At 48.6% G+C, this 27,343-nt stretch overlaps 11 protein-coding genes across 11 annotated transcripts; 7 read left to right on the top strand and 4 right to left on the bottom strand.

The window, feature by feature from the left end:
* Positions 1-856: 856 nt before the first annotated feature.
* FPRO_06280 (uncharacterized protein) lies at positions 857-3,097 on the bottom strand (the record flags this gene model as incomplete). Its single annotated transcript, XM_031228824.1, has 2 exons — positions 857-2,790; positions 2,887-3,097. 2 exons carry the CDS (start codon positions 3,095-3,097, stop codon positions 857-859), a joined length of 2,145 nt encoding a protein of 714 aa, XP_031079122.1.
* Positions 3,098-3,457: 360 nt separating this feature from the next.
* Positions 3,458-4,745, top strand: FPRO_06281 (putative Altered inheritance of mitochondria protein 24, mitochondrial; the record flags this gene model as incomplete). Its single annotated transcript, XM_031228823.1, has 3 exons — positions 3,458-3,629; positions 3,693-3,811; positions 3,864-4,745. 3 exons carry the CDS (start codon positions 3,458-3,460, stop codon positions 4,743-4,745), a joined length of 1,173 nt encoding a protein of 390 aa, XP_031079121.1.
* A 1,107-nt stretch (positions 4,746-5,852) lies between these two features.
* On the top strand, positions 5,853-7,393 carry FPRO_06282 (uncharacterized protein; the record flags this gene model as incomplete). Its single annotated transcript, XM_031228822.1, has 3 exons — positions 5,853-6,284; positions 6,337-6,911; positions 6,967-7,393. The coding sequence occupies 3 exons, from the start codon at positions 5,853-5,855 to the stop codon at positions 7,391-7,393; spliced, it is 1,434 nt and encodes a 477-aa protein (XP_031079120.1).
* A 1,077-nt stretch (positions 7,394-8,470) lies between these two features.
* On the bottom strand, positions 8,471-9,266 carry FPRO_06283 (putative NADH2 dehydrogenase (ubiquinone) 21.3K chain; the record flags this gene model as incomplete). Its single annotated transcript, XM_031228821.1, has 4 exons — positions 8,471-8,574; positions 8,628-8,816; positions 8,874-8,993; positions 9,056-9,266. 4 exons carry the CDS (start codon positions 9,264-9,266, stop codon positions 8,471-8,473), a joined length of 624 nt encoding a protein of 207 aa, XP_031079119.1.
* A 535-nt stretch (positions 9,267-9,801) lies between these two features.
* On the top strand, positions 9,802-11,034 carry FPRO_06284 (putative tRNA (guanine-N(1)-)-methyltransferase; the record flags this gene model as incomplete). The annotated part of the gene is made up of 1 exon (XM_031228820.1): positions 9,802-11,034. The coding sequence occupies one exon, from the start codon at positions 9,802-9,804 to the stop codon at positions 11,032-11,034; it is 1,233 nt and encodes a 410-aa protein (XP_031079118.1).
* Positions 11,035-11,144: 110 nt separating this feature from the next.
* On the bottom strand, positions 11,145-12,792 carry FPRO_06285 (uncharacterized protein; the record flags this gene model as incomplete). Its single annotated transcript, XM_031228819.1, has 4 exons — positions 11,145-11,757; positions 11,809-12,255; positions 12,304-12,498; positions 12,548-12,792. 4 exons carry the CDS (start codon positions 12,790-12,792, stop codon positions 11,145-11,147), a joined length of 1,500 nt encoding a protein of 499 aa, XP_031079117.1.
* A 422-nt stretch (positions 12,793-13,214) lies between these two features.
* On the bottom strand, positions 13,215-16,589 carry FPRO_06286 (uncharacterized protein; the record flags this gene model as incomplete). Its single annotated transcript, XM_031228818.1, has 2 exons — positions 13,215-16,292; positions 16,344-16,589. 2 exons carry the CDS (start codon positions 16,587-16,589, stop codon positions 13,215-13,217), a joined length of 3,324 nt encoding a protein of 1,107 aa, XP_031079116.1.
* Positions 16,590-18,082: 1,493 nt separating this feature from the next.
* FPRO_06287 (uncharacterized protein) lies at positions 18,083-18,877 on the top strand (the record flags this gene model as incomplete). The annotated part of the gene is made up of 1 exon (XM_031228815.1): positions 18,083-18,877. The coding sequence occupies one exon, from the start codon at positions 18,083-18,085 to the stop codon at positions 18,875-18,877; it is 795 nt and encodes a 264-aa protein (XP_031079115.1).
* A 1,154-nt stretch (positions 18,878-20,031) lies between these two features.
* Positions 20,032-21,711, top strand: FPRO_06288 (putative succinyl-CoA:3-ketoacid-coenzyme A transferase, mitochondrial precursor; the record flags this gene model as incomplete). The annotated part of the gene is made up of 3 exons (XM_031228814.1): positions 20,032-20,091; positions 20,148-21,515; positions 21,580-21,711. 3 exons carry the CDS (start codon positions 20,032-20,034, stop codon positions 21,709-21,711), a joined length of 1,560 nt encoding a protein of 519 aa, XP_031079114.1.
* A 614-nt stretch (positions 21,712-22,325) lies between these two features.
* FPRO_06289 (uncharacterized protein) lies at positions 22,326-23,836 on the top strand (the record flags this gene model as incomplete). The annotated part of the gene is made up of 2 exons (XM_031228813.1): positions 22,326-22,585; positions 22,657-23,836. 2 exons carry the CDS (start codon positions 22,326-22,328, stop codon positions 23,834-23,836), a joined length of 1,440 nt encoding a protein of 479 aa, XP_031079113.1.
* A 656-nt stretch (positions 23,837-24,492) lies between these two features.
* FPRO_06290 (uncharacterized protein) lies at positions 24,493-25,329 on the top strand (the record flags this gene model as incomplete). Its single annotated transcript, XM_031228812.1, has 1 exon — positions 24,493-25,329. One exon carries the CDS (start codon positions 24,493-24,495, stop codon positions 25,327-25,329), a length of 837 nt encoding a protein of 278 aa, XP_031079112.1.
* Positions 25,330-27,343: the final 2,014 nt, after the last annotated feature.

The raw sequence follows: 27,343 nt of genomic DNA, 5'->3' as shown, positions 1-27,343 counted from the left end.
GCCAGAGACGTTGGGTACTACAGACGCCAGTGGCTATACACAAACCTAAAGTGACAGAAGTCGTTTCATATGGTGCGATCGTCCCAAAATTCCTTGATCAACGCATAAGATACACACTTTTACGGTGTAAGTGGCTGTGCTGTCTGGTCTGGTCTTGTCTTCTCATATATGCATGAATGTCTGAGCGCGTAACATGCTTACGGGTTGGCTCATGCTCAATCAACCAAAGAATTGACAAGATGTTACAGAATCTGATCATTGAAAGACGTTTGAAGCAATAATACAGAAGCAAGAAATGCAGAGGCCCAAAATTACCTCTCCAAATACCCCGTCACTTGAGTAGGCTACCCTATAGCTTCACCACAACTTTTGAAGTTCGTCCCACCAACTGAAACGCGGCATCTACTGGAGGGCTTATTTATTATCAAGGAAATATTCAAAATAGGACATTGAGTACCGGTGGGCAATACCAAGCTTGCCTTCTTCATGGATGATATGTAAATATGTATTCACTAGGTGGTTCAGTCATGATAGTTTCATGTCACAATCCATTATTCCTACAACAAAGGACACACATGGAATACAGGATATTGTAAGTGGTTGTTACTTGGACACAATATGTGGTGCAATTTCGAACCCAATTAATGAATAAACAAACACCTAAATGACAGCCTTTTACCACTGCCTTCCATGCAACCTTTGTATAAATTCAACTCACCCAAACTCCATGAACTCGCCTCGCTTTCGAATGCATCCAACAACTTCGAACAAAACAGGGGGGTATACGGCTATGATATAAAACCAAAAGCATTGGATGCCCATCCTATCTCCGGGTGAAAACCAACTTACGCCATGCTCAAACAACAAGTCCGTCATAAGCTCTCTCCACGGTTCGGCTTCCCATACCTGGAACAGTCCTCAGCTGCGCAAGACTGTCGATACGGCCACCAGCCTCGTCATCGTTGACGAGCTCAAGATAGTCAACCAGGTCACGGGCTTTCTTTGCACCGAAGCCGACTAGGCTCCGGATCTGATCGAGGTTGCGTGAGTTGACAATATCGAGAAGATGCTGAGTTCGAGGCGATGCGGGACCTTCATCATCACCCGAAAGGATGGACTTGGTGGCAAGAGCCTTAACCTTGAGCTTTCGAGACTTGGGCTTTGGGGCACGGTGAGCAAACCCTTCCTCATCAACGTCTGCCTCGGCAGTCTCATAATCACCGTCTGCATCATCGTAGACGAGCCTTCGTTTCTTGCGCTCCGAACGAGGAGTTTCCCGGCGAGGAGAAGGAGCGGGAGCGTTCCCGTTTAACCGCGATCGCAGTCTTTCAATTTTGTTGAGCAGCTTTGCTTGTCCAGGAAAGTAGGGCAAAGCTCTCTCGTACATCTTGAGCGCGATCTCATCCTCGCCACGCTCCTTGTGTTGGCGAGCAGCCAGGAGGAACCTCAAACCCTCCGACTTGGAATCATCTCGCCATTCATCGCTGTCAATCCGCCGCTCGAGAGCCTCCAATCGCCTTTGCACAGCATCGCTGATTTCAGGATGGACCGTTGGTTGTGGCTGAGATTCCTTTTCAGCTGCAACTCGAGCAGCAAGGATCTCACTGACCTTCTTCTCAACCATGGCTTCAATTTGAGCAGCGGAAACCGTAACAGATGCTGGAGCTGCAGGTCTTGAGATCTTACTAGGTCTCATAGCAGCATCATTTTCAGACGGCCGCTTGACTGGATTGACTCGACGGGCGATATTGGAGCTCACTAGGGGACGGCTGACAGGTGCTGCTGGCTTGGACTTGTCAGTGTAGACGCTGAAGGCCTTGACGGGCTTATTGGCATCGGCAGCCTTGTCAGCGGCCTTGGCAGCAACATTACCGTTGTGCACATTGGTGAGATTGGCAAGTGGTCGAAGAGGTTGACGCTGGACATTGGAACCTGTGAGACCCGAGTTTGCCCTAGGAACTTGCTTGTACACAATCTCATTCTCAATCTCCCGAACCTCAATCCTTTTCGCTCGAGAGCTGACGTTGAGACTGCTGAGGGTGTCGAGGTGATAACTTCGCAGAGGGGACAGATTTAAGATCATGACAGTGATTCCATTGTTCTGGCCCAGTGACAGAATTCGAGTCATCTTGGACTCCCGGTAGGGTATCCTCTTGTCACCGCGGCCGATAGCATCGATGCACTGGCTCAGGACAAAGAGACTCTTGTTGATGGCCGCAGATTCCACCAATCTCTCCTTTCCGTTGTCGGTTCGGCGGTTGTCTTCAGACCCGGCCAAGTCAATGGCGGATGCAGTGCTCTCCCTGACCATCTCCGAAGTCGTTTGAATCAGCTTGACCCGCAGGATAGCATGGCTGCGGCTACTGTGGGCATTGAGCTTGGTAGCTGCCGTGACACGGTTGTTGTTGGCTTCGATATATAGCTTCTCAAAATCCTTGAGGTCTTCGCAAGCTCTTTCTGACAGACCGACAACGATAGTCTTGCCATTGGCCTCAGCTCGTAGTGGCAGACCGGTTGGCGTCCGCTTCTCGGGTGGCTCGAGGAGATCAAACACCTTGTCGTTATAGATCTCGTAGTAGGACAGCAAAACCTGCACATCTGTCTCACCACGAGAATCCTTCATGATCTTCTTGCCCCTTCGAAAGACGTTGCTGAGCATCCGAGGAATCACCCCGCGGTCTGCCAGCTTCATTCCGCCTCGCATCGTGTGTGTTTTACCGGTACCGGTGACACCATAGGCGAATATTGTGACATCGTATCCCTGGAAGAGAGACTTGACGTGCGGCGCCACTATTCGAGTCAACACACGATAAGATACGAGCAGGAAAGAGAACGTAGTAAACGAAAACAAGACGAAACAAAACGCGTTAGCTTATGAGATCGCACCTTCAGCAGTAAACAATTCCTCTTGAGTCGTAGATCGGTCGTACACGCCATTGAATGCGAATGAGAACTCCTCAGCCTCGTTTTTGGGGTTGGGAATCTTGACGATCGTGTTTGGCTTGCCAGAATCCGCGGTATCGGCTCGAACGATAATGTCACATTCGCGCTCCTTTTCCAGCAGCGGTCTTATCCTGGAGACCACTCTCACACTCATTGTGTAAGTATACACGTGTATTCGGTATCGAGAGAATTGTATTGGTTGTGAGGGCGAAGAAGCTCAAGGTGTCGTTGAGTCAGACTCTGTCAGCCTACCAAAATGGCCGCTACCACGTCCTGAAAGTTAGCAAAGATTTGCTATAGAGAAAGATAGCATGGGTAGCGGTCTAGTGAGATGAGGAAGAAAGCACGGGCCGTTGGCACAGCAACGCATGTCCACGTGATATGCATGACGTGTGGAAACGGGAAAAGCCGCTAATAAGACTGATTCGCTTTTGGTGATAGCGGGTTGAGGTTGAATGTGAGGTGGTAGATATACAAGTTGTACAGCTCTCTCAGAGCTCATATATCCAACAAAATGCGAGGCCAATTGCCCTTGACGAGAGCGGCGCGAGGATTCCGGCTGCGGGCATTACCCTCGTATACTTGCACTCAGTGCAGGAGTATTCAGATCAACGCTGCGCCGAGCACTGAAGCGCCAAAGGTTGGAGCCGATGCCTTTGGAGCTCTCGAGGCAAGGGATCCCGCGGGTATGATTTCTATCTGCCATTGAGCAATGACAGAAGCGAGTCTCTGACCCTTGACATGTTTAGATGCTCGATTCGAGGTTCTCGGCTCACCATATTCGCTCCTTTCTGTGACCTTGTCGGCATCGCAGAAGCTCTATACTCGGAGGGGTACCTTGGTTGCTGTAGCCGGCAAGCCTGAAAATGTACGCAGCATCACGACAAAGATACCGCAAGATTTATTAATACGATAAACAGGCCCAGTCCACTCTCTCGGTCCTCAACCCGATCACACGAGCCTTTCTCGGGGTTCCCTTTCTCTACCAGCGCATCTCAGCCACGACGCCCATCACGGCCTTGATATCGACGAAATCACCGACAACCACTTTTACAGTCCTCCACCTTGACGGAACGACAGATTGGATGATCTCACAGAGAAACGCACTGTTGGCTTGGACAGGTCACACTCTTGCGCCCTCGGCGCGCATTCAGAGCAGCCTCACACTGGCCCATTGGGGCAACACGCTCCTAACGGGACGAGGTCTCGCCGCTCTATCGGCACCAGGGCAAATCTACGAGCTCGCTCTCAAGGAGGGAGAGGAGTTTGTCGCACACCCCGGAAGTGTTGTCGCCTATTCGATCAGCCGACATCCGCCACAGCCTTTCCGCTTTAAGAGCAACAGCCTACGACTCCAGGTGCCCTCGCTATCGAGATGGATCTCAGAGCCTGAGTGGGTGAAGACTGTGCGTAACTCGGAGGTATGGAAGTACCTTGCAAGAGCCTTCTACAGCATGCGAACGGCTACTCGACGAACCATCTGGGGCGATCGTCTTTTCCTCCAATTCCATGGTCCCACAAAGATCCTCATGTCTAGCCGAGGAGTGCGCGCTTCAGACGTTCTCACTAACAAGCAAGTGAATGAGATTGCCGATGCGCAGCCCGGTGTTCTGGCAGAAGCTCTCGGCCTGAAGAATAAGCCCAAGCTGACTGACGGTACCGAGACCAAGCCTGACCCTGTCAAAGCTGTTGAGCCAGAAGTGGAAGATAAGTCAGTGACGGGAATTCACATTGCCACAGTTGAGAAGGATGGTAAGGTGAAATTTGAGGACAACAAGGATCTCAAAGAGTTCATACGATGAGAATGTGATATGAGTGAGCCATGTTGCGGAGCATGAAAAAAAAAAGGAGGCAGACGAGCAGGAGGCTTTTACACAGCACAACGTTTTGTTTGTCATGTATGATTACTTCCCTACCTATATTATTCATCATAGAGCTGAAGCCTTTATGTACCAATATTGAAATGTTTGAAGAGCTGTTACTTGATTGGTGCGCTCGGGAATCCGGCTCATACTGAAGTTGTGGCTTGAGTCTTGAAGAGGCACAGCCAGCACCATCACAACAGCGCATGCCACTGGGTAGGGTAGGTAGGTACCGGTATTTGATGGTCGGTCGGGCTAATCAATTCTCGCATCGGATCCGAGCGGTCTATTCGGTCTGGCCCCTATCTATAGGAGGAACAGCTCAACAACAGGCTAAAAGTAAAAAGTAAAAAGCACGACGATCACTGACTCATCTCATGCAGCCAACTTATCGACAAGCCATTCGAGCCATTCCTTCTCAGTTGTATTAATAATGTAGGCTCGAAAGGAGCACTCGTATGTTACCATAGCTCCAAATTATTGGATGATTTCTGTTGCCAGCCACGCTTTGGGCTTAGACAGCTCGCGACTCGGCTTTGAGTTAAGTCCAATGTCAGAGTGAGACCAGCCTTATGTCTTGTGAGCGAGTACCTACCTACCTAGTGTGATAACGGGTGAAATAAGCAAAGGGCACCCTTGTTAAAGCCGATACTGATCCACACTTGGACGGATTTATCACCTCCGCCAAGGACGAACACCGATTGACGGTGCAAGGATAGATACGGTACCCCGTAGGTATTGGTTTCAACAACGGGAGATCTACCCCACTAGCTAACATAGATCATGTATTATAGTACATAGGTAAGGTAGGTAGGCAGATGTAAGACGGTGAGATTTACAGAGCGTACTTAGGTAGTTATAAAGGCTCTGCCCATATGGGGACTCAGATATACAATCACTACACAGCAATGATTTTCACTTTGTTGGCACTGACATATATCATGGCCCAGTGGCAGCTTGAGTAACAAACACACAACATACAATAATAATTCTTTCCTTCCTTACGTTAGTACCTACATCTCAGATTACACCTACACAACCATCATCATGGCTCGTTCGACAATATCCTCCTCCTCCGAGACGGTCAATGACAGAAACCTCCAACCAACCACTTCGACAGATCCTGAAAAGTCAGGTCCTCAACCTATTGCCAAAACAGAAGCCAACATACACCCAGAACCTGCCAACGCCGTCGCGGCAGATCTTGAGCGTGGTGACAATGATGAGAAGAAACAGAAGCAACCGCCAGCAGGCCCTCCCCCAGGAATGGCACCAGCTGATTTCCCCGATGGTGGTTTCGAGGCTTGGCTTGTTGTCTTTGGTGGATGGTGTGCTCTGTTCTGCACATTCGGCCTTGTCAACTGCGTGGGTGTGTTCCAGAAATACTATGTTTCTGGACCGCTTAGGGACTATGATAGCTCTGCCGTGAGCTGGATCACCTCTGTTGAGGTGTTCTTCATGGTCTTCTGTGGTGCCATTGTATGTCTACACATCCTCCTCGTATCAATGCAATGAACTAACATCTTGCTAGTTTGGCAGTCTGTTCGACAACTACGGCCCCAAGTACCTTCTGTGGTTTGGGTCCATCGCCTACATCTTTGGTCTCATGATGATTTCCTTGTCGAAGGAATACTACCAGTTCTTCCTCTCACAGTCCATCGTCGCGGCCATTGGATCAAGCGCTGTCTTCAACGCTTGCATGTCCTCGCTCGTCACCTGGTTCTTCAAGCGTAGAGCTGGCGCTTTCGGTATCATGGTCTCAGGCTCATCTCTCGGAGGTGTTGTTCTTCCAATCATGATGGACAAGATGATTCAGAGCGTCGGCTTTCCCTGGATGATGCGGACCATGGCTTTCATGTTCCTCATTTTGCTTGTCTTCTCTTGTCTCACTGTCAAATCGCGTCTACCTCCTCGCCCCAAACCCTTTATTGTCAAGGACTACATCAACGGTCTCCGCGAACTTCCCATACTCATCACTGTCATAGGCTTCTTTTTCTTCATGTGGGGCATGTTTCTTCCCTTCAACTATGTCCTCCTCCAGGCTCAGGCTGCGGGCATGTCCGAGACTCTGATCCCTTACCTGCTACCTATCCTCAATGCTGTGAGGTAAGTCACGCCCTTTCTAGACCATGCTTTGCAGTACGTCCTGACTTTATCACAGTATCTTTGGTCGTATTATTCCCGGCATTATCGCCGACAAGATCGGTCGATACAACGTCATGATCATCATCACATTCATATCCGCCCTCTTTTGTTTCTGTGTCTGGATTCCTGTCAAAGATACAGCCGGCATTGTCGTATTTGCTGTCATTTTTGGGTTCTCATCTGGTGGCTATATCAGTCTCGTCCCGACTCTCATCGCACAGCTCTCCGATATTCGCCAGATTGGTACTCGTGTTGGTGCTGCGTTTGCGATCCAGTCTTTTGGTGCTCTGACAGGAAGTCCCATCGCTGGGGCTATCGTGTCTGCTCAGAATGGTGACTATCTGGGCCTGCAGCTGTTTTGTGGCTGTTCTATGCTGGCCGGTTGCATATTTTTCGTCTTTGCGCGCTATGTGCAAGTCGGGTTGAAGGCTGTCAAGGTCTGAGGTCTGTCCAGCACGAACGGAAGAGAAAGTTACAGACTAGAGAGTCGCTGAGTTGGCAAAATAGGATCAAGGGCAAAAGCAGAAGGAACCCACACGAGACGGGATGAATGAAAACATTAAAAAACGGTTAACATTGAGAACGCAAGATAATCCGCATTTAATGAAAAAGATATCGCTAGCTTATACTGGCGTGAATAATGAGATTGCCGTCAAGTCAGATCAGGGTGGACAGACAATGCTTGTGGTACACATGAAAGAGCAATATACCAGAATAACTATACTTGGATGAGTTAGCAACACCTCCAAATCAGCTTGCAGTAAATAAAGATAGAATGAGCGGGTTCTCAGGATGTAGATATTGGTGAGCGTTGGAATCATTTATATCATAAACAGCCTCTGACTCGAGATATCATCATAGAACGGTATACAAGAAGATGAAAGAAATCAGACGTACCACGATGCTTCACAAAGAGGAAGTATGGTAAATGCATAGATAACGAGCTAAGTGTCTTGGTACAGTTAGTATTTTCCCTTGAATATTTAATAGACTTATAGCAAGTGAGAATAGGGGCTCAGGATGTAGATATTGGTGAGTGTTGGAATCATTAAGATCATAAACAGCCTCTGACTCGGTATATCATCATAGCAAAGTAAGAGAAATAGGGAAATACGTGACCTACCATGTGATATGATAACATGTGGTATTTCCTCATGATAGAAAGCTATCAAGGTAATCTACCATAGTCAGTGAATAGTCCAAAATAACATCATCAAAACCATGCGAATTAATAGGGGATTGTGCTCAGGATGTAGATGTTGGTGAGGTTCGGAATCATTTAAGATCATAAACAGCCTCTGACTCGGTGTATCATCATTGCAAAATGGGGAGGGGTGAATGAAAGCTCAGATAACATACCTTTTGGGAGAGAACTGACTGCCCAAGCGTGAGTTGGCACAGTTCAGAGCTTCACATGGAAACAAAACAAAACTCCAATTCTCTAGTGTAGCATCTCTTCCTCGCCCAGAAGAGTTATGTACAATCGCTCCCGTCCCGTTCGCCCGCTTGTCGCATCGTGCTTATTGGCTACCCTCGACAGTCGCCTTAATGGGGTTAATCTCAACACCGTACTTCTCACTAAGTCGCTCTGCCCTTCGCTCCTCATATCCAGGAGGTCGGATACCTATCAAAGTGTGAGAGGTTGTCCGGCCACATGAGACGTCGTGCGCGACTTACCTCGGCCCTCGCCAATCTCTGAAATAGTCTGCTCAATTGGCAGTCGGGTGCTTCGTCGGATGATCTCCTTGCGCTCGAATTCGTCGTCCTCTCTCTTGAAGCTGTCGTATCGGCCGCCGAGGTAGTGGAACATACCCTGGAAGATTGCGAGACCACCACCTAGTCCCATAACAACGGGCATTCGTCTGGCTGCAGCGTGTTAAATCATGCGGTTTTTGCGATTTGAGGTACAAGATCAGGTCATACTGGGAAGGCCGAGAACTGAACCCAGGGCAAAGCCACCGAGAGCAGCAGAGAAGGCGTCGTCCTTTTCACGGAGGTTCATTGAGCTTCGCGAGACGAAGACATATGCGGCGGGAGCGGCGGCTATATGACATAATTAGTACCGCTAACCCTCCAATTGATCTCGTCCACCACATCTATCGTACCTCCAATACCGATAATATGAGCACCTCGGGTGAAGACGCTCAAGATGCCGACATTGTTCTTGGCCATGGCATTCTTGACGGAGGACAGGAAGAGACCACTGAGAGCGCCGATCACACCAGCCTTTGCGGTGTCATCGAGGACATCGTAAGGCTTGAAAAGGTTGTCGGCCTTCTTGTGTGCCTTCCAATTCGCGCTCGACGGGTGCTCCATTGCGATTGCTGTGAGGGAGAGGAGTTGGGAGCTTTTATTTCTTGGACCTGAGGTTGAAGCCGAGCTCTGGAAACTGTAGGATTGAGATGGCCTCCACAAGAAACACGTGACGTTGGTCATCCAATTGCTCTGCTCTCATTGGTTAAGGAGAGTTCCATGAAATCCAAGTCCTCTGTCGCAGTACGTACCTCCATCATGCCCCACCATCGCTGGACTCAGAGAAAAATTGGCTATGAGCTTAATAGATATAGTCTTTGTCTTGAGCTTTAATTCTGAGTAGAGCTATTCGACGGGTTGCCATTGACTCATATAGAAGCTCGGTTTCTATTGATTTTATGCAATTATTTTAACTTCGGAAGCTGCTCGACAATAAGGTTGTTACGCAGCTCATTTTCCTGGTCGACGTTATCCTGCCAAATCTCTTATACGACTTAATCTCACGTTTAGAGAAGTTGACCTCAACTTATAATTAATTTATCAATACGCGATATTGGTTTTCTGTATAGACAAGACCGAAAGTATTGATTCCCCCAAGATGGAGCCAACAACAAGTGAAGGAGAGACAGATCTGCCTCATCAGGAGCCATCCTCACTATCAGAAAATTCAGCCAACACTGGAGATAGTGAGCAAACAGTAACCACCGACTCTCACACCAGGCCAACAGATAATGTGCCCCTTACAGAGGGCTCGAATATTCCTCAAAAACGGCCTGCAGATGACGAAGCCGCCGCACCAATGTCCAAGAACGCTCTCAAGCGTTTAAGAAAACAGCAGCAATGGGAAGCCGGAAAAGAGGAGCGCAAGCAGAAGCGAAAGGATAGCCGAGTCGCACGCAAAGTCCGCAAGCGTGAAGAAAGGGCAGCGCTTATCGCCCAGGGCATTGATCCAAATGCCAACAAGCAGCAGAAACCTCCTTCAGTCAATGTGCCTGTCACACTCATCTTCGACTGTGACTTTGAGCAGTACATGCGCGAGAAGGAGCTCATCTCACTCGGCAGCCAAATCACAAGATCATACTCGGAGAACAAAAATGCGAGATATCGTACACACATCTTCGTCTCGGGTTGGAATGGAAAATTGGCTGAGCGGTTCCACCAGATCCTCGATGACAAACACAAGAACTGGAAGGGCATTGACTTTGTGGACGGAGATTTCATCGAGTGTGCGAAGCAGGCCCGGGAGAGGATGAAGGATCCGAATGATCGCATGGTCGATCAACTCCAGAGGAGCTTGGATAACAAAATCCCTTGGGCAAGGGATGAAAAGGACCCTCTCCCCTTGCCTGACCCCGAGCCAGAGCCCTCTCCCGAATACCAGGACATCGTTTACCTATCATCAGACTCACCATACACACTCGAACGCCTTGAGCCCAACACAAGCTATGTCATCGGCGGCCTCGTCGACAAGAACCGCGAAAAGGGGCTGTGCTACAAACGAGCAAGGGAACGTGGCATCCGAACGGCTCGGCTGCCTATCGGCCAGTACATGGTGATGCAGAGCCGGACGGTTCTAGCGACAAACCACGTCGTCGAGATCATGCTCAAGTGGCTTGAGTATGAGAACTGGGGCGATGCGTTCATGAGTGTTATCCCTAAGCGCAAGGGCGGTCATTTGAGAGACCAGAGGGGTGATTCAGGTGAGGCAGAAGAAGCTGAGGGTCAAGGGGTCGAGGAGCTTGAGGAGGAGGATCAAGAGATAAAGGACCCTGATGCTGAGGAGACCACACCTCAAACCAGTACCCCTGAAGTCGAAGCTCCCTCAAAGTAGAAACATCTGTATTGGTGTCGTGCTGCGCCAGCCAGTTCCAAAAGCAAATATCAAATGTACCAAATGTACTAAATATACTGTTCATAAGTCTAGACCATCTCATATCGCATCTAAAAGTCCATGGTTTCATCCTCCCGCTCCCGTTTAACCTTGACATCCTTCTCATCCTTCATCAACCCATTAACAAAGTGTCTGAACTGCTCAATATATGGCTTCAGGCTTGTCTTTTCCCAGTCAGCTATGCCTTTGCCACCCTCCTCCTCCTCCCCCTTCCAGGAGTCGATCTCGGCCAAAAGTTCCTGCACCGTAGGCACACCTAGAGGATCAAAGTCCTCGAGATTCTTTGTATTAATGGGCACACAAACTCGGCCAGTACCAGGATGCACGACAAAAGGACTCTTTAGCAAATGGTTGAGTTTCTTGCTGACTTCAATATCCAGTCGGGGGTAGGTGTATTCTAAGACGATGTCTTGCTTGGCTTCAAGGAGCTGTCTGGCGTCAAGGTTTTTGCTGGCGCCTGACTTTGCTACTGCGTCAATGTCTGCCCATTTTGAGGCTGATGCACGTCCTGGAGCGGCATCCCATTTCCTTCTAAGTGATTCGTTGAGGTTCTGGTTTGGGAGCAACTGTAACAGCTTCTCAGATTGCTCAGCAGAAGCCCATGGGTCTTGGACATCCAGAACGTCTTCTTGGAAATGAGTTTTCAGGATCTCCAAGCTTCGTCTGCAAGGAATTAGTATACCGTCTTCATAAGAGTCTATGCCATGAACTCACGCCAAATGAGGATGTAATGGTCTCCTCACATTCACCTTCTTTCCGCTCTGAGCACCTCCCTTGACCACCTCTAGATAGCCTGCAATTGCTCTTCTCTTCTGATCGTCCATGCTTCGAACCTTCTTATCGCAAACCCAGGCGTGAGCACCTCGTCGTCCTGAGTACACCCACATGATGTGCTTGAAGCCAAAGTCTTCCCTCAACGCAACATCTACCACTTTAATAGCCATTGTCATGAACTGCCAACACTTGTTGCAGATGTTCGCCTTGTCACAGCATGTTCGAATATCATCGTAATCTGTCAAATCTATATCGAAACACAGCTCTTTCGCGAGGGGCTTGAAGGCGGATGAGTTGCGGAGTTGCTTTCGGTCACGGGGATTGGTGGTGTACACTGGTCCGATTTCGAAACGAGAGGGCATCAATCGGAGAACGTCCTTGCGAAGCCTGTAACAATATGAGTGTTAAATCGCAGTGAGCAACAAGACCACGTACATGTCGGCAGTAGGGAAGGATTGGTATCGGAGGTAGGCATCGTTCTGGAGGGTGAAGGCAAACTCTCGGTTGCCAAAGTCGTTTGTTGGGGTTGGACTGTGATTGAGCCACTGAAATAGGTATCGCCAGGGGAATAATCGCTGATAGAAGCTTCGCATTACCTCAGGATCTGAGGCTTTCAATGTCATAGCATCGCTATAACTGATTAGTTCAACCGCGGTGCCCAAACGGGGATTTTACGTACAAAAGCGGTGCAACTTGTGAGCTTGGCTGAACAGCCGCAGAACTGGGGAATTCCTCGTCTGAGTCGACATCGTCGAATAGGTCCTCGAGTTGTTTGGCTTCCTTTTTGACGTCGTCTGTCTCGTTCATCTTGACATCAGCCTCCGGCGCATCAAGACTCCCATCAGAGATTCCTGTCTCCTCCGTAGGCTCGTCCTTAACGTTACTTGGGGATGACATGGCTTCCGCTTCGACAGAATGGGGCATTGTGATTAATCGACAGTGATTACAGTCGTGATCAATTTCAGAGCGCCTATAAATTCGAAGTTGTCGTTGCTGGTTGTCGCAGTGATGGGACTGGAAGATTGACTAAAGATGGTGGTTGAGGGGTGAAAGTGAAACGCGTCAAGACGCGCCCTTTCGCGTAAAGCTGTTTCCACTGCTGGCAATTAAATGAAGTACGTATCTTTTTTAATCCTCATCCCACCAAAACGATTCATCGATCTTGTAAATTCTCAATCAGATTCCATTTGCTCCATAACAATATAGCTACCTCTAAATGTCAAGTTAACTCGACGCCTGATATAAATTAAACTTTTAAAATCGTTTCTCAAGATAAAGCCTCAGTCTGTATCTTGATCTATATGCTTGGGTATTTTCCAATATGTCTCCGCCTCTCGGACGAGGTCTCAGCTTTCCTCGACTTCCTCGATCTTTCTAATCATATCGCCACCAATCCTGGCAATCTCTGACAATACTGCCTTACGGTTCACCACGACTACATCTCCATCCTCGTCGGTGACCTTGTGGAAATTATAAGGAAGACCAGCTCGGAACTTCTGCTGCTGAAGCTTCGGGTTCCAGATCGCCCCTATCACAGCATCGTCCTCGTCGCTGTTGTTGGTTCCCCGGAAGAATACAAGTGAGTCGTCGTATACACGCTGTAGCTCCTCCATCAATACGTCGACAGGATGAGCACGGATGGGGAGCGGTGCGCGACCCGTGCGATCATCGAGGTTCTTGAATTGGGAATGACGGCGGGCTGATGGGTCAGAAGCAGCCTCTCGAAGTATTGAGCGAATAGCTTTTCGAGATAGATGGAAAAGGACATCGTAGTCTTCAAGAGAAGTTTCGAAAAGCTCAGTAGCATCAATACGGTATCCGCTGTCCTTCACAAGCTTACATGCAGCCTTGGCCAGTCGGGTCATGCGTGAAGCGATGAGCTTAGAAGGTCCACTGCGGGTATAAGCGAGACCAGAAGTGTCATTGGAGGTGGCAACAAACATGACTGTGTGGTTCATGTTGGGGTCCTTTTTGCGCCGAGACTCAAGCTCTTTGCGAATGTTATGGCGATCGTCGTCAGTCAGCTCCTCTGCAGAGTCGACAATCAGAGGCTCATCACGCCAATCCCAGCGCGACAGGAATGTCAGGGTGCGTAAGAAACCTGTTGAGGCACTCGTGGGGGCCCTCCATGGGTATGGTTGCAAGAACACATGTAGAACGAAGAGCTCAATAAGCTCCTCGCTGATGTGGCTTGAAAGCTTGTGAGAGTTGAACCAGTTTTTTACCAAGCGGATGGTCTGTGATAGAGGATGAAGGCGTGTGCAAAAAGTTGAGATAGTCTGTGTATGAAGTGGTAGGGTAGCAAAGAACCAATTGGTCCTAGCAAGTACTGCTTCCGACTCTTCTCGAATGTGAGCATCAAGCGTTTTGTTCTTGATTTGGCGCTCAAGGAGGGTATCTTCCAAGTCTGCATGGATTCTCAACCGGAATGCCGCGCCAGATTCGTAGATAATATCGAGATACGCTAAGTTCTCGATACCAATCTCCTTATTATCCCGGCCAAGGTAGGTTGTAATGTTTTCTTTCGCGGCCGTGAGACGCCTGTCAAAGTCCAGCAAAAACTCAATCTTGGTCTCTTGAATGGCCACTAGGTTCTCAGGCCATCGATTCGACGCCTCGAAATAGAGGTTCACATCTATAGGCTCAATAGTACCTCTGTGGAAGCCTGGGCTTGGGGCATCAACTGAAGCATATCTAACGGCTGGTGAAACCGGTGAAAGCTGTCTAATCTGCAGTGGCAACTCTTCAAGATTTCGGATATCGTATTCGAGGGTCTGGAACGCCCTTCGAGCAGCATCGAAAGCCTCCTTATCCAGATGAGAGAAGGTGACAATGTTAGAAAAGCCAGCTCCAAAAGCTATGATATCTTCGCTGGCAATCTTCAAGTGTCGTTTCAAGGTGTACGCTGCGATTTCCTCGCAGATCTGGAATGGAACTTTGCTTGACCACTCAACGCATTCAAGGATACTGCCATCCTTGAAACGACGCAGCTCGGCCTTCTCGCCCCAGAATTGTCGGAACTTGGCAGCTTCTTTTTGTTCTTCTGCTGCGGGACCATGCTCCATCTGTCTGGACATCTGGGCGAATTCGAACATGACACTAAATTGAAGCTTATCAGAACTTGAACTTGGCGCGGAGCCCAACGACCACCCAGCTCTAGTAGGCAATTGAAAATGCACGAGATGGGCACGATTGCCGTAGGCCTTTGCAAGTACCCTGTGTGCTTCTAGGCTAAAGTCCCATGCAGGTCCTCTGCAGTCAGTAGAGCTACTGGACTTGACAATATTCTTGCTCTTGATCTCAAAGATAGCATCGAATGTCTGGAGGGGAGCATCAGACCTGACAATAAATGTCGGGTCGAACTTGTCGGCAGCTTCGTCAGCGAGGAGGTCGGTGGTAGACTTGGCGTGCATTTGAAGTAGATTCGCAGACCAGGGACTCATCTTTGACAACACGTTGAGCTCTCGAATCGGGTCATACATGACAGGGCCAGCTTCTCGGACAGAGTCGGCACTTATCTTCGAGGATCCGAAAATGAAAGGCTTCTTGTTGAAATCAGTGGCCGAAAGGAACTGAACAGCAGCTTTGAAAAGTTCAGTGCTGCTAAGAGAGTTTGAAAGCGCTGCCTGTCCATTCCGCCCACCCATTTGAAGCAAGAGAGCAATCATGACAGACCACTCGAAGTGACCGAATCCGCCTTGCGAAATGGAACTCCCGAAACCCCTCTGCTGCAGCCAGATTCTTCCCAATACACAGGCATCAGTCAGGGCAGGGCACTCGTTCTTGGCATGCGTAAGAACACGCAGGTAAGAGATGAACGTCTCCTCAGCTTTCAAAGTAGAGTTATAGAAAGGCGTTCCGGTCTGGGTCTTTTTGTCGTCGGACTCTCCACTTCGGTTGTTGTTAGAGCTAGGAAGTAGTTTTGACTTGGGGAAAAGGCCATCAGGAGCGCAAGGGATGAGTCGAATAGTATACGGGGATTTCGCAACCTTCGCCTTCTTCTTGGAAGCTTTCCCATTGGCGTCCTTGGCGTCGGTCTGATCCTCCTCGGACTTGGGTCGAAGTGCAAGTACAGGCAGAAGTGGATTCTCGTTCAGGTATTCAAAGCCGATACCCATCGAGTCTCCCAACTCTTTCTTGACGCTGGCGGCGACGTAGGCGATGTAATATGCTCGGCGGTAAAAATATCGCATGCTTGTAAAGTCCTTCTCCTGGAACATGGTCTTGGGCATCTGAACTACCATATCGATGCCAAATTGCACCTGGGACTTGGTCATGGTCTTGGCGACATAGCTACCAACGACATTGTATGAAGCTGGTTTCTCAAAAGAAAGCTTGTAGGAAGCATCTATAGCAGGCTTCGGATCGGGATAAGGAATAACTATGCGATGCTTTTTCTCAAAGCGGCTCGTGACTTCGGTGATCTAGAAAATATGTTAGTCGTCAAGATCGGCGACTTTGCGCATAGTACGAACAGGCTCGGGTCTGTGGGGAGTCGCAGTGTCAATGGCTTCCTTCAGTCGGTGAAGATTTGCATCAACATCCTTCAATGCCTTTCCATAGTCAAGCTTTGCCTCCTTGAGCAGCTCGTCCGTTTGGAGGACAAAAGTGCTAGCGGTTGAGACTCTGGCAGAGCTGCGAGCCTCAAAATCAATGAGAGCATCGTGTCTTAGACCAGATCCAGAGTGGTCTAGCTTCCGGCGCTTTGAACTAGACTCCATGGCGGTTTAATTATGCGCCAGATGGTGGACGGCGATTATCAACAAATTCGAGGTCCGTTGGTGTTGAAGCTGCCACTATTGACTTTGGTCCGCGCTCATGCTGTAATTTTTTTCTGAAGCCAGGATCTGCGGGGCGATAAGGAGCTTATCGGAAACGGTACGTACTACCGCCTCTAACCAGGCATTCTCAATCGGATCCTGGACTCTCGGATCCGAGCGTCATTGATTTGCGTCAATACAATCATCGTCTGTTCCCTTCTCACAAACGTACCTCTCCTTTCCTTCGGTTAGATCGTTGCGTATTCTCCTTTTGAGAAACTCACGCCATATCTTCCCTGCACATAAATTATGCAGCTACTACTGTAAAGCATATTTCCAACCGTTCAGGCGATTACACCCAAACAACTCCTTGCTTAATTATACCCGCCAGATAGACCACGCCTTGCAGAACGCTCAGGCCAGTCCACTCTGATACGTGATACCAACCAACTCTCTCGCCCTTCTCTTTTCTGGCCCCGCCCCCCATCTTTCACCTTCACGATCGTGATCGTCAAGCCATCAGTTCGAAGCTGAGACATGTGAGGATTCATGTTGGTTAACCACTTTCAACTATGTGTGTAAATTAAGAAAGGCACTCTTCTGAGACAACTGTTTGATGACATGACCCGCGAAGGCGTGGGATTTCGGGTTGTTTACCATTCCAGTATAAAAGTTATACTGACCAAATGGAGTCAAGGCCCTGAAATTCAACCACAACTTCAGCTCAGCTCGAGACACACGCTTGTTTATGTTTATGGTGATAGACACCAGCCAGACCGAGAGACCAACAATGCAGCGCCTACAGTAGCTCTGCTCGTCCATGCATTAGCCTTCCAGAATGAGAACCCCTACTTGCAAAGCGACCTAGTCGCTGCAGGTTTCTTCCGCCCTTGACGTCTTTAGTCTTTTGGACCTAAACGATTGGTCTTTGACGTAACACTGTCGTGTGTTTGTTTTGTTGTGTTTGAGTGTCTTGCCTTCTCCTTGCCTTAACCTCCATACCACTTAGCCTGAGTTGGCCTGGCAAGCCCCAGATGGCACCCACGCCAGGTTCCGTGCTTCCAGTCTCGAATCATTGCTTTTGTGGTGTTTAATGCAGTTGAAGGCACGCAGCATGTAAGGAGAGTTTGCGTTGGAGTTCTCGGAAATTGCCTTTTGTTCATCAACAGGTGGCTATAAGAACAAGGTAACCCTGTCCATCAGTTTATGGCTTGCTCATGCAAACCATGTATCTGATTGTTGAACAACTCTGATAGCTGCGGTTTCTGTCCACTGGCCTAGTCTCTAAGTCACGACGGGTATTTCTCCTTTTGTTAGACTGTTGCCTCGCGGCGCGTCACGCTTCTCATCATACTACTGAACCTTGCCTGAATTACTTGACACTTCTGTCCGTGAAGATCAGCAAGCCAGTGTAATCCAAAAAAAAAAAAAAAAAACTACTTCCACTTGTCAAAATGGAGTCATACACAAAACCAAGACCATCTCTCACGCTTTCCTCATCAGCCATGGACCTTGACACAGATCGAAGAACACCATCGCCGGTACCCTCACTAGGCTATGATGCTCTCAACACACCCACAGCCGAGATGCCCACGCCGCCAGCTTTTGCCTCAACGTTCTCGCTGCCCATAAATGCAGCCAAGAATATGTCCCTTGGTACCTCTGCTTCTCCAAGAATTGCAAACGACAACGACTTGCTGCCTTCTTCGCTGCCTCAAACCGAAACATGTGGAAGCGAGAGATCGGATATGTCTTGCATGGGAGGAACTCCCGACTTTCTCCTCCTGTACTGCTTCGACTTAGACAGAGCGGTAAACTTTTACTCGCGTTGCTTCGGCTGGAGGTTCTTTGGGGATGTGAACGCCCAACAGTCTGACGACCTATATATGAGGCAATGGGGATCTTCACACTTTGACGTACAGCCCATGAACTTCTTCAACTCAAGCCAGAGCGGAGGATCTCGCATCACAGGAGCTTTGATGCAAGTGAGAGACACGGGAGACAGCCGTGCTCAGCTCGAATACAAGCGACAGGTAGCCATGGCACGTGGTGTAACACCAGCATGCCACATCCGAGTGGCTGATCTTAGTATTGCCGAGACGTTGATCGAAAATAACTACGGCGAGATCAAGCACCTGCGATACGGCGTTCGACAATGCATCATGGATATTGGAGAGTTTGTTGACCCTGAGGGAAACTTGATCGGGCTGGTATCTCTTCACCCAGAGAATGCCACTACTGCTATGTAATGTGGATTATCGAGTTGAATTGGAAATGGTTATTGTGGAGGATAAAGGAATACCCGGTGGTTCATTTTCATTCTTCCGCTCATGCGAGCATCCAATGTTTTAGGGAACTGCCACGATTTGCTTATAGAGCTAATGATGGCATTTGGAGTTTGGAGTTTGCGTCCGAAATATCATGGATACTTGGCGTTTTGTTGCTGAGAAGAAGAAGAAGAAGAAGAAGGGAGGGAGTGTTGATAACCCCATGCTTCTAGCTCGCTCACCTTAGTATTTAGTAACTAACTTGGAAGTGAATTAGAGTCCATAGCCGACCTCGGATCGGAAAGCAACCGGGTCGGAAATCTAGGATACGCTCAGTAGTCACAACAATTGCTACTAATACACATAATCACCAATGAATAAAACGGTGGCTGAACCCCGAGATGTTCCTCTCCAAGAATCAGCAAGTTTTCCTAACAAAGCTAGCTCGTCGAGGTGAAAACCCGGCCTGTTTGGCTGTCATGAGAAGCACTGTTCCGTCATGACAAGTCAACTCCCGAAACGAATAGCCGTGAGGTTCGGAAAACCCATTACCCGCCCACTAAATTACAGCGCCAGACTGCCCTGCCCCGGACTTGGGCCCCCGCTGTTCTCGCTGTCCTGCCACTCATGATCACTTTATCCTCGGTCTCCACATGCAGAGATCGGGGAGATCCTCCACTTCGCTTCCGGTCAGAGGTGAAGGTTCTCTTGTACGGGGACCACCCGGCAGCCGTTAGAGGAGAGCTTATGAGGGTGACCCGCCTAAATGTTCCTGTAAATGCTGTTTTGGTATCATACCGAATGCCGATTATCGCTTCCGAACTTTGGTCGCGGAATTGTATTCGAGCTTAGACGGAGGTCGATTTACGGCCAGAGCCGGCCTTAATAAACGGATATCCCCCGCCAACGGCCCGTCGACTTCTATCGTCATTGTCGGCTCAAGTTCTCCCTCATAACACCTCTTCTTAGAATTCTTGCTCTCTGATCTGTCTCTGGAAGAAAGAGCCCTGGCGCATGAAGCTCAATTGATCGTACAAATAAGCATATACCATAGCTACTCTCCTAACCGACAGCAGGGTTGTCGATACTGAAGCTATTCCCGACCTACTCATCCGTCCTCTCCAAACACAGACATCATGTCTTCCTCAGCTTTCCGGTTACGGACCCTCCGAGCCTTTGCTCGCAATCCCACAAACGTAGGTCTCTTGGGCAGCTCAATGCACATCTCCGCTATATACTGACAATTGTCAAGCCTAATGCCGTCCTCGCACGATCCTTCTCGGCAACCGCTCGCCGCGCCGAGATCAACAAGGTCTTCCCCTCTGCCAAGGAAGCTCTCAAGGACATGAAGCCTAACACAACCCTCCTCTGCGGTGGTTTCGGTCTCTGTGGTGTTCCTGACTCACTTATTAACGAGGTTCTCGAGAAGCCTGAAATCAAGGGTCTCACAGCCGTGTCCAACAATGCTGGTACCGACAACTTTGGTCTTGGTAGACTTCTCAAGACTAAGCAAATCCGCAAGATGATTGCTAGCTACATTGGCGAGAACAAGACCTTTGAAAAGATGTACCTCACTGGTGAGGTCGAGCTTGAGCTGACCCCTCAGGGAACTCTCGCTGAGCGATGCGCCGCTGGTGGTAAGGGTGTGCCCGCCTTTTACACCCCTGCTGCCTTTGGCACAGTTGTTCAGACCGGTGATCTTCCTCTGCGCAACAAGGCTGATGGTTCTCCTGATGTCTACTCTTACCCCAAGGACGTCAAGGTGTTTAAGGGAAAGTCTTACCTTCTTGAGGAGAGCATTGATGGTGACTATGCCTTCGTCAAGGCCTACAAGGCTGACAAGCTTGGTAACTGCCAATTCCGCCTCGCTGCCCACAACTTCAACGGCGCCATGGGTCGCAACGCCAAGATGACCATTGTCGAAGCTGAGCACATCGTTGAGCCTGGCGAGATTCCTCCTGAGGCTGTCCACCTGCCCGGTATCTACGTCAAGCGCGTCATTCAGAGCACCGAGGAGAAGTCGATCGAGAAGTACACCTGGGTTAAGGACCCCAACGACCCCGAGGCTACCAAGGCCCTCGGCTCTGGTGACACAGCTGCCAAGCGTGAGCGCATCGTTCGTCGTGCTGCTAAGGAGTTCAAGAACGGCATGTACGCTAACCTGGGCATCGGTATGCCTATGCTTGCCCCTGGCTTTGTCGGTCCTGAGGTTGAGGTTCAGCTCCAGTCTGAGAACGGTATCCTTGGCTTAGGTCCCTATCCTCAAAAGGGCCAGGAGGATGCTGACCTGATCAACGCTGGCAAGGAGACCGTTACTCTCAAGCCCGGTGCTGCTGTCTTTGGCAGCGAGGAGAGCTTTGGTATGATTCGCAGCGGCCGTATCAACCTCACCATCCTTGGAGCTATGCAGGTCAGCGCCACTGGCGATCTTGCTAACTGGATGCTTCCCGGAAAGGTCAAGGGCTTCGGTGGTGCCATGGATCTTGTCAGCAACCCCAGTGAGACTAAGGTTGTCGTGACAATGGAGCACACAGACAAGAAGGGCAACCCCAAGATTGTCAAGCAGTGTGCGTTCCCCCTGACTGGACGTGCTTGTGTGTCGAGAATCATTACTGAGCTGGTGAGCTTCCCCAAATCTTCTTCATGTCATCAGTTGATGAATGATATACTGACTCTCATCCTAGGGTGTGTTCGATGTGGACTTCGCCAACGGCCTTACCCTTATCGAGATCGCAGATGGTGTCACAGTTGACGAGGTCAAGAGCAAGACAGAGGCTCCCTTCCACGTCGCCGAGGATCTCAAGCCCATGCTATAGATGACGCAAATAAAAGAGAGGGAATGATATTACGATTGGATACCATAGCGCACGGTCATGAGAAAAGTATTTTGAAGAAGGATTACCCGGCTTTGAGATGACAAGCTCGCGGATTGGAAAGAGGGTCTAATGGCTTGAAGCCATTGCATCAGAGGGCGGTCGTTGTAAGCCACCGTCTGAGCGGTTTCGCTTGTTCCCGTTGATGCATGGAAAAAAACAATAGGCTTGTTGAGACGGTGTTTCCGCAAGGGAGAACAATTAAAGGATTTCAAGCGACAAACAATATAAAAAATTCAATATAACCCAATGAGAGGCCACATCTATCATACTTGATTATTTTTCTTTGGTTTATTATCATGCGCAAAGTCGGCTCCTTCAGTACAGGTAAGTTCTTGTCGGTGTTACAGAGGTAGTGAAACGCACCTCAGGGAGAAAGAAAACCTCTAACATTAAACCAGGGTGTCAAAATAAACTGGTCTAGAGGCTTACTAAGATATACGCAGACTTACCTGAGTCTTTTTATCACTCAGACAGAATATACCAAGTTTTCCTGCCTCCCCTTAGTTGCAGTCTCACTCAACCTCGCCACTTTCTCAATTTCATTCAAATCAGTCATGTTCGACCCAGAATCTGGTCCAGCGTTTACGGAGTATCTCATGACCCGAGAGGCTCTTACGGCTGAGAGCAATGCTGACTGGAGCCGGCGCCGTCCATACCCTTCCTTTAAGCCTCGAGGCACAAAGGGACCTCGATCTTTGGTAGACATAGCTATCAGTGTTGTTGGCGATAATTTCGGCAAGATTCGCTCTATAGCCTATCTCGAGTCATTGCCAAAAGCCATACTATGGCGCGTTTGGAGGTATCTCGAGGCACGGTCAGTACGACAACCTGCGGATGGCGCGGAAAACATCTGGAGATCTGCGACTGATGCTGATACTGAGGTAGAGGAGTGTCTCTTCATGCTTGGAGGTACCTCTCCAAACTCCTCCTGGATGAAGGAGATGAGAAAAACCTTGGCCTGTACCGCTTTCGACAGCACATATGCCATCCTGGCAACAATCTCACCCGCTACACTCAACCTCTGACAGCACCGCCCTCGGACTTCATAACACACATAGTCATCGCTGGCGGTTGTACCTTTAATACCCATGATCTTCTAGGTTTGGCGGACATGCCTAATCTCGGTGTCCTCGAGATAATTCAGCCAACAGAGCGGACTGCGTTCCCAAATATTTCAGATCGTCTTGTCCGGGGATGGTCTGAGAAACCAGGTCCATTCCCCTTACTTCGAGTATTGCGAATATGGGGAGATGAGACGACATCCAAGGCATCTCTACAATGGGTGTCGAAATTCCCTTCTCTTGCCCTGTACGACGTTATTGGTGCAAGGGACGTGTGGGACGCCAGTCAGCTGGCAGCGCAAGAACACGGGTGGGAGCAGGCAGATGCACCGCCACATAGGTTGGATGACTCACTGTTGCGCTATCTCATGCTATTTGCGCCGCTAGAAGAAACCCGGGACAGGAACATGCGTGACCTCGCTGCAAGTATCGATAATGACTTGGTGTCGTTGTGCAGCGACTCGCGATGTGCAGTTAAATTCGTTCAGGATCGTCAGGCACCACTTCTTCTTAACTACCTGTGTGATACTGCAAAGGAGAATACGCCTTGGTGGGATATTGATGCTGCATCTCGAGAAGCTCGCACATGCCATGGAGTTGCATTTGAGGCTTGGGCATTTTGGCTTTACTCCTTTCTCGGCCAACTTTGTTCTGATCAAGATTTGGAAGCCCGTGGCGCCTTTCCCTACAAGGCTGTAGCAGGTCCCTTCATTCTACCCTCACGGCCGATTGCATGCCTCCACTTGGGTCACACTTCTCAACGTGGTGGTATTGATACCAGACCATCATATATTAGCCGGGGGCTGTTCGCAACACGACAATTCACGTTTACACGAAAATCCGTCATTCCGCCCAACGGGAAGAAGCCTGCTACAATACCAAAGGGAGCCAGCTTGGTGTGTTCAGAGAGGTCCGCACCTATGTTAGCAATAAGGAAGGCCAAGAGAAAACGAGTTATTGATGTTTTGGAGGATATGGGTCTCGGGCGTCCAAAGAATCCATGACATACAAGTCTCTTTCAGATTAGTATTATAGTATGTTGACATAAGCTTTGATCTCTCTTCTTTAAACCTGATAGTACGTTTCAACTGAGGAATTTATCCTCGGAGAAACCTTCTCACTCTAAACTTAGGTATTAAGAATAATCATTCAAAAGGTCAACTAGGTCTTGTCTAAGTTTGCCTAAGTTTACGTTAAGTCTTTTGATCGCTTAGCTTAAGTTGCCTTGCCTCCTCTTGTTCATATATTGGGTTTCACTAATATTCGCTCATTCAGTTATAGCAATTTCCTTCCCTCTTGCTTTTGCACCCCTTAATACATAAAGTTTGATGATGTCCTGAGTGAACGTGATTCGTTGATAGTCTAGAACACTGGTCAACGAACAATCTTCTTTTGTTCTGTCAAAGTGCCGCGAGCCATGTTCTACCGTGACAAGTGACAGTTTTGAAGTATATATAAGGAGACACTTCTTGAACATCTTCAGTATGGAAGTTTAATAAAAAAAACACTTCAACTCACAAATTCAAATCATACCTCTTTGCTGTGTCCCATAAGTCTCTCGTGGTTTCATAACCTATATATTTCTTTGCTCTTCGTCTTGAAAGGGGCCTTTCTCGTAAAGTTCCCACATCAGAAGTACTACTTTCTGTAGAGAGCAGAAATGCCGGACTCTAACATGACCAGTCATGATGGCTCAGAATCATGCTTCGCTTTCCCTGACCCTCTCATTGCACTAACCTTCTTCAACGGCGACCTGACGGACTCTGTTCTACCGAGTGATGAGGGTTTCATCAGTGACGATGATGATTCTGATGATGAATTATCCGTCCCTTCGACCTATTTGACAACATTCCCTGTTGAGCAGCTTCTTTCACCGCTGCACGAGTCTAGGAGTACCAGCATATTGTCGATGAGCTCAGAACTCGATAGTAGCTCACAGAATGGTCTATCTGACAGCAACCCAGATATTGACAAGACGAGAACCCCAGTTACATCTCCCGATCACGACTGCTTGTCCTCAGGCTCTTCTAGTTCTAGCTCTGAAAGCGACGACGACTCCGATATCCTCGCGCCCCCTCGTCGTCGTTCCCAGGAAGGCAATAGCCCAGATGAGCCACCCAGAACCTCTACGATCGTGTCACCAACGCAGAAACTCAACACGGAAACGCTTTGTGAGTCAGATTCGGATCTGCCGTCGTATCATGTGCACCAACTCGACTGGAAGCATCCAGTACATGCTGGTAGGCTCCGCGAGCGTGGTGAACAACATGACAGGGAGATCAAAGCACTCTTTTGGGACACGAACCACATATTCAGACCGACGGATGTTCCAGGGAGCTCTCGGTATAGAAAAGAGCTGAGGGACTGGCGAAGATCACGCCGAGAATATATCATGAACAAACCAACTGCTCAGAAGCAAGCACAGGATCAACAGCATCTACTGGCGTTGTCATATCTTATTGAGAAAAGAAACAGATTCTTTGGCAAGAAACGCTAAGGAGAAGGCGTCATGTGAGTAGTGTAGAACACGAAACGTGTAAGAATGCTTGGTGGCCCGATGGTAGCTAAGTTTGGAGGTGTAGTTTGTGTAGGAGAAACCTTTATCTGTTGGTTATTCTGACGCATATGCCAAGATAGATCGGCGGCATTGGCATCGCAACTTTAAAGAACGGGAATGTATTCAGTGTCAAAAACCTAGTCAATATCAAATAAGGCCAGCATAAAAAGCTCATCACCAACATATTAATGCATCATATGATGGAGTAACGTGAAGAATGAGGTGTGATGAATAACCTACCCTATACAGACCCAGCACGTTAACATTTCGAGATTGTCATGGCAAAACGCATGATTGATCTCGAACACAGACGTCGAGCTTGGTAGCGCTCAGGAATTTCGAAAAACGAAGAACGAGTGCGGGAAGAGTCTTAGCATTATGCCTCGGTTGAATTTTGAAAGGTTTGCAGATTCTAGGAGGTACTACTGCAGCCTTCATCTTTCGCTGAGGGTGTATTATATGGTCACTTTGTGAATATGAGGGTAGCACGACGCAAGCATAGGTATGAAGCTACATATATGCCAGACAAGTGAGGAAGCATCCATCTGCTCGCACATCTGACTCACCTCAATTATGATTTCATATTCTAAAAAGATATGAAAGAGTATGTACCGCGTCAAAATTTCTCTCTCCCAACGTAGCAAAAGCTACAAACAGAACAGAGGGTAAGTGTCAGCGGTAATTCATCTTTCCTCCAGTTTCCCCTCCAAGTACCTCCATGGTGTAATGAAAGCCAGAGTGAATTTGAAGGATTCAGTTTTTCTAGTAGGTTGAAGAAGAAAGGAAAAAAAGAGACAAAAACGCGGCTCAGTCGATGTGATTTTGTTTACCTGAGTGGGGCACCAAAAGCGGGAGCGGAAGATTGATGTGCCGAGAGCCACTGTAAGTAAGTAGGGTCCATCCATCTTATGGAAGTGCCTGAGAAGTGGGTCTTGGGAATCAGATACACAGGAAGTAGGAGTCATTCCTAAAGTTTAGTGAGTAGATTTCAACTCAACGGAACCGAAGCCAAAACCTTGAATCATGGTTTCAGCCTGAGATCAAAGGATGAGTCAAGATCTCAAAAGAAATTAGAGCTTTGTGTCGCGTGCACGACAGACGAGCAATTTATTATGCATGCCCGTTGCAAGCACACTCTGCTGGCGGCATGAAACACGCCCCTCAGTGAGCTGATCAAAACACGATAAACAGGGGTTCTCTTATTCGTTCAGTTATTCCAGCGCCCAGCCGCCCAGCCCGTTCCTGAAAGTCTGGAACAACTGTTCGCAAACTTCACTTGATTCACAGTGTAAGCTGCACTTAGACTTGATATAGTGAATCACTGCAAGCTCGATAGGGGTATCGTTATTTTATTTTAAGAGTTGAAGTATTGTACATTGGACACCCAAGGATTGAGTCATACCAGGTCTTGCTTGTCTGCGTTCTGCTTGAGTTAATCAGGCTCCTGTGCGACGTAAAAGTCTCTTATTAGCCTTGATCTTTACGCCTATCACTTCGATCCGTTCACGTTGATAAACTTCTGAGAGAAAAAGTGATTTATATTTTGACTCATACTCCACCTGCAGTGATTTGAAATTTGACTTGAAATCATATATAAGAGAAGCAAGGTCACTCAAAAGTTCCTGATCAACAGTCCATCACTCTCTCTCATGCTTGTTCGTTTATCAGAGCTGCCGTCATTAGCTACCCCGCTACCCCGCCCTGCTGAACAAGTTTGACCAGCAAACAAACGCTCATCTGTGAGACGGCGTGATAATCGACAACACAGAATATCCTGACCTCAACGATTTGAACAGGTCACAACACAGGAGTCTCGAGATAGATTCCGCCCCCCCCCCCCGACACGAAACGACACACACACCTACACTACTACTTACTACTACTACTACTACCTACTACTACTACGTCTACGTACGTACGTCCGTCGTACGGTACGCGTCGTCGTCGGCGGTCG

The sequence above is a fragment of the Fusarium proliferatum genome, assembly GCF_900067095.1.
Source record: "Fusarium proliferatum ET1 genome assembly, contig: FPRO_scaffold003, whole genome shotgun sequence".
Taxonomy (NCBI): Eukaryota; Fungi; Ascomycota; class Sordariomycetes; order Hypocreales; family Nectriaceae; genus Fusarium; species Fusarium proliferatum.
Note: the sequence above shows the minus strand (reverse complement) of the source record. Positions and strands in the feature narration are given on the sequence as shown.